Source organism: Aplidium turbinatum, chromosome 10 (assembly GCF_918807975.1).
Source record: "Aplidium turbinatum chromosome 10, kaAplTurb1.1, whole genome shotgun sequence".
NCBI lineage: Eukaryota > Metazoa > Chordata > Ascidiacea > Aplousobranchia > Polyclinidae > Aplidium > Aplidium turbinatum.
The window spans coordinates 12,370,024-12,375,674 of NC_137481.1; the positions used below are offsets into that span (position 1 = coordinate 12,370,024).

Genomic DNA, 5,651 nt, shown 5'->3' on the forward strand with positions numbered 1-5,651 from the left:
TCGCAAATTTTGCAATTAAGATGCACCAGTGACTTGAACTTGGCATAAAAAGGTATCTTCATGGCCATAGGTCCGAACGCCGCTTATGGAGTTTCTTATCAGGTGCCCAGGTAATGTATATTTTCTGCAGGTTGGCTTATTTCGAGAGGAAGTATCAGTTCTTCAGCAGCTCTGATTTCACGAATGCAGTGACCCGACATTACGCCGGCCAGGCTGTCAAGCAGCTCTATGTCTTAGTTTTCGGGCTTGATGTGATCGGGAATCCGTACGGCCTGGTAATGGGTGAGTATGTGTTGCGTACACAGCTCTGTTTTCTAAAATTACAGTTTGTTGTCGCCCCTACATAAAGAATTTTTTCATTCTTAAAACATGGTGCAGCTGTAACGTATAACTAAGTTCGTATTTCCATAAGTAGGTCAAAAACGCTCGCTTTTTACCGCATGACTTTTTCCAACAAAAACACCACCACAATTGACGCAACAAGTGCAATAATGCATGCTTACTTGCTTAGCCAATCACAGATTCATTCACACAACAAGTATCTGCTCCTTGCAGGAATTGCTGAGGGGGTCACGGATTTATTCTACGAACCCTACCAAGGCATGATACAAGGACCTGGAGAGTTTTTTGAAGGTTTGGGACTCGGCGCACTCAGCTTGCTCGGTCACACAGTGGGTAGGTAACTAAGTATATGTGATTAATATTTAAAAAAATATATTTATTAAACACTCCAGCTTACTAACCCAGACAGCAAAATTGTCTGCAAACGTTGAATTAATGTAAAAAGGGCAGATCTTGCTGTCTGCGTATTACCGTTATGGACTTGAGATGTGTGTTATGCATGTTTCGTCATCGTTCTTCAGGTGGGGCGGCTGGAGCGGTGTCTAAGGTGACGGGGGCACTCGGTAAGGGCATCGCCACGATAACGATGGATGATGAGTTCAAGAAAAAGAGGTTAGAGGACAAGAGTAAACCTGCTGACATCAAGGAAGGACTTGCCAGGGGAGGAAAAGGACTCGTGATGGTGGGGGTCGCACTTTTCATGATATGCTAAAATTGCTTTGTTTGATTTGCGAGCTAGACACAAATCTAATGTTGTTTATCATTTAGGGAGTGTTCAGTGGAGTAACCGGTGTCGTGACGAAGCCTATCGAAGGGGCAAAGAAAGAAGGGGCCGCTGGATTCTTTAAGGGGGTTGGAAAGGGGTTGATTGGAGTGGTGGCCCGCCCTGTCAGTGGTGTCGTCGACCTTGCAAGCAACACCTTCGAAGGAATTCAAAAGTAAATATTCAGTTTGTTTTAAGTTTGTTTTTTGCATTGTGTTTCATAATATGACTTGTTGCTGAAAGAAGGAGTTCTTTTTGGCTACCAGCACTTGTCTGTGTTGCAGTGTGCACCAGCACGTGAGTTTTGCCGACCATATCCGGATCCGTGCAGCGTCTAAGCTCGCCTTTCTAATCATTCTCATAACTGACGAGTTTCATAGAACTTTCTCGCGGCGGAGAATCGCTGCTGTTTAGATTTTGATGCATCAAATTATTCTATCACCTAGCTATCAAAGTCTGTTAATATTTTCTTTGTAACGGATCCCTGCCTGTCATCTGTTGGCGCTGTACGTTTTGGGCGAGGACTGAACTATGACAAGAGCAAACTGATTCCAATGTCATTTTGACAACCAATTCATATGATTTAATCCAAATCGTGTTTAAAAAGCTGTATGTTGTCAGTTGCAAGCTAAATTCAACAAGTGTTTTTCTTTAGTCAGTTCTAGTCTGCTTTGTAAATTTGTGTGTGGCGAAGGTGGTGACATGATAATCTTTAAGTTTCTCGCATTATTCAAAGTTGTCAACAGTCTGGTTGTAATTTTCTTTCTCCACAGGGTGGCAGACATGAGCGAGGAAGTGAAAAGGATCCGGCCAGCTCGTTGGATCGACCCTCACACCGGGATCATCCAGCCGTACTCCCTCAAGCGAGCTCAAGGGGCCGCCATACTTGAGGTTAATCTAACTTCTCTTTTTTTGTCGTATCCATGATTTTGCCTGGTCTTTGAACTTTTAGATTTTTGATTAAGTAAACGGAATAAAATTGATTATGGTGTCCGCAATTAAGCAAAAAAAGTCATTAGTTATCTTATTTCGGTCTTACTACGACGTAAAAAGTACTCTTCAGCGGTGTCGAACCGATGTTCTTGTCACAGTCGAGCAGACGTTCTCTCTACGCAGCCAACGTAATCTTTTCGATTATCTTATTTCGATCAACGAATCACCGAAATATTTCCGCAGGAAATTGAGCTAGGGAAACTCCCTCAAACCATCCGCTACGTTGATCACGTGCCACTGAAACCTGACAGACGATCAGTTCTATTGATCACCAACCGGTTTGTTTTTGTTATATTTTGTATACATTTTTTGCTTTTTAACGATATTTAGGTTATCCGAAACAACTGCTACTTAAGTTTTGTTGTGAAGTACAATAGTATAATTTACGTCCCATATTTGGCAAGCGCTTTGTAATCACCACGCCGCTCTTTGTAGAATGGTTATTTCCGCCTACACCGGAGATATTCTTGGCCAATGGAAAGTCGCTTGGAAAATCAACTACCTTGAGCTTACCGAGGAACCACAGATTAACGGCAATTCCATTAAGTTTTCCTACAAGGTATCACAATATACTGTTATGAGGAAAACCAATCAATGATCCCAGTCACATTTATTCCAATCCATGTCTGCGCATTTGGTCGCAGCGACCCTTGGAATATTTTGTAATTTCTTTTTCTAAATGCGATTTTGTTAGTTTAACGACAAATTACCGGTACATTAAAAGTGGTTTGAAAATGACTTGGATTATTGATTGGTTCAGAGCACGATTGAGAATGTCTTGTCATAATGAAGCGCCGTCATGCGCCTGAAATGAACACTTCGTACTATCAATAACATCTTGTAGTTTTGATTTAGTTTATTTTCTTTTGCATCGTCTCCATTTAAAGCAGCGACTGATTTCATCAAATCACCAGCTGGAATATCCCCCTGGCTTTTAAAACTCTTCACTTTAGTATTCAACTTTTTGACAGAAACGTAGCAGTAGATCGTCAGTGAAGAAATTAAAGGTAAAACCTGTGAGCATACGCAGACGGCTTGTCTGCTTTTATCATGCTCCACTGCACGATCATGCAACGGCACATAAGTTTTTAAGGCCGAGGCATTGCTTGGCATTTTGGTTTTGATCGTGAAACAACTTTAAAACCATAGTAAAAACAAAAACCAACCAATGTTGATTACTTGGAGACTTGTGCATCGTTCCTGCACCTTGGCAAGTTGGCATGGCATTAAGTTTTTTTTTCTTTTATTTCTCTCATCCTTCGTTTACTCTTAAGCTTTCCCCGAAACATCGGCCTGCTCTAGGTCAAATAGGACCATCTGAGTCAATAGAGAAAGTCTTCCAACCGTTCACGCGGGCTTTCTCGTGGGGCAGACCGGCCGAAGATGCCACCAAGAAACCCGCCCCATCTAAGAACCCGTTCGCCTCTTTATCGAAAGGATTGTTTGGCCGAAGCAACACCATTGCCACGCCAACCGTACAATATTCCGGCGATAAGACCAACTTACGCATGGGCAATGCTGTTCATGAAGACCAGGTTATTATATTGTAAAACGTCTAATTTGTGATTGGTAGAATAAAGCTGAATGGTGTAATTTTGCTCAAGCGTCAATTCCTCGCGATTACAAATTCCCTAAAGAGCCGTGATGTTTTACTTAGCCTACCAAGTTATGCAAGATCGTCCTTGAAAACACTGCGATAATCTCTCCCTCTGCAATTTAAAGACTGCCGTTGGCACGGTCACAGTGTGGGTTTAAAATACACATGCGGTTTGCAATACGCTGACGTGAATAATAATTAATTCGTGTTCGGACTTGTTACTGGCAGGACAAGCTAAAACTTCACAAATGGTGAAAGTTTCTCACCGCCACATTAATTTGTAATTCGGAGCATGCCTACATGTAATCCCCTTAAAAAAAATTGCCCTACAGAGAAGCAAAACTGTAAAATGCATGTAAAGGACCATCGCATTGAGGTGACGTGATTTGTCAGCTGGATGCATTCCTTTAATGCAAAGTAGCAAAAATATCCATTCCAATTACGACTAACACAATGTACTTGGGCGGCACACAATTAATTGTTTATTGGCTTATCGATCGTCGTCGCTAAAAATCTACTGATAATCCAGTGGAATCCCAGCTAGCTAACTTGCCCTTTTTACTTTGTCTCAACCTCACTTAACGTTAAAACAAAGCAAAAGGGCAACTGCTAGCTGTGATGCCGACCCAACTATCTTGTTTTATTGACGAATTATTTTTCACCATCGGTGGTTTGCATGGCTCAGGTTGGAAGCATGTGTTGATGTTGAACGCACAGACAATCATTGTTGAGTTGTTGTTTTCACCAGCACAACCGGCCCCAACAAGCCTCGGCTGACTCATTGCATGGAATTAAAACGTGGTGATCTGCAGTACCGACTATATAGTTTGGCCTTGACTTGATTTGCAGATTTATTTTGTTTCAGGAACAGTGCAAGTGATTGTGCAGTATCATAGTGATGAATATTTAATTGTAACACAAGTTTTAGATATTTTGTATAATTTCGGGACTTTAAATCGCATGTTAAAGTAACTTACTTCTGTGAATATGAAATTATGAGTTCAATATAATTTGCATTTACGCCGTGTAGAGTCTGTGAACAAAAGACGATTGTAGTGTTGCCAATTTATTTTTTGGTTGTTATCTGGACTGTGGTTGTTTGTTACAAACAGAAGATAGTGACACTGAATTCAACGTTGACTTAAACTATTTTCTTTTTAAGTCGAAAACCAAATCGTTCTTCGGAATGAAATCAAGCAGCGAAACTGTGACATTTCACGATCAAAAGTACGCTGAGGTGAGTGGTTGCTGGCGAACACTTTGATACCGTCTGGGTTCACTGTTAATGTTGCTGATAATTTTATAATATTTCCATCAGATTCTAGCAACAAATAAATAATATCAGCCAGGTTCGGAAACTCATGTAGTTTATAGATAAAGCTTTCGCCACTGTAAAGGCGGCTTTTGCAGTATATTTATGTGAACAAAGTTTTATCGAAATATTGTACAATTCTCCAAACCTGGCTGATTTTATTTACCGTACTTGTTGCTGATCATTCGGTCATATCATGAATATTCCTTGTGTTCCTTTAAATTCCCAATAACATCGAGAAACCAGAACTGGTTGAGACTTCAGCGTCTACTTTGTTACTCAGTTTCTACTCACAATGGAATAACATTCGGTAAATATATTCAAGATACTTGTTGATTGTATTTACCAAGTTACAGCTACTACTGTTGTATGCCAACTGGTGTATATTCTGTGGGGTAGAAACCATTGCGGATCCATAGAATGTTTATTTAAGCGGGTCTTTGAAATCGTTAACGTCGTAGGAAAGTAATGAAATTCAAGCTTTGAAATACATTTAAAGTCATTTTGCAAAATATTCAATGAGGTTCTCGCTCACTTTTAGATATTTAAGGGACAGCAGGCTTATTAAATCCCGGTAAGAGATCTGGGGCTGAAAAATGATGAAAAACTACTACTTCTTAATTCATTCCTTTGACTATGCGCAG

The 5,651-nt window shown here is 40.5% G+C and overlaps 1 protein-coding gene across 1 annotated transcript in view; it reads left to right on the forward strand.

Annotated features, from left to right (window-relative positions):
* LOC145778628 (intermembrane lipid transfer protein VPS13A-like) overlaps positions 1–5,651 on the forward strand; it is a 51,886-nt gene that overhangs the window by 44,397 nt on the left and 1,838 nt on the right. Inside the window, exons 65-73 of the mRNA XM_082590157.1 lie at positions 131–282; positions 556–675; positions 864–1,024; positions 1,111–1,280; positions 1,879–1,996; positions 2,282–2,376; positions 2,534–2,657; positions 3,373–3,633; positions 4,858–4,932. Coding sequence (XP_082446283.1) covers positions 131–282; positions 556–675; positions 864–1,024; positions 1,111–1,280; positions 1,879–1,996; positions 2,282–2,376; positions 2,534–2,657; positions 3,373–3,633; positions 4,858–4,932 — 1,276 coding nt within the window. The remainder of the gene's footprint in view (positions 1–130; positions 283–555; positions 676–863; positions 1,025–1,110; positions 1,281–1,878; positions 1,997–2,281; positions 2,377–2,533; positions 2,658–3,372; positions 3,634–4,857; positions 4,933–5,651) is intronic.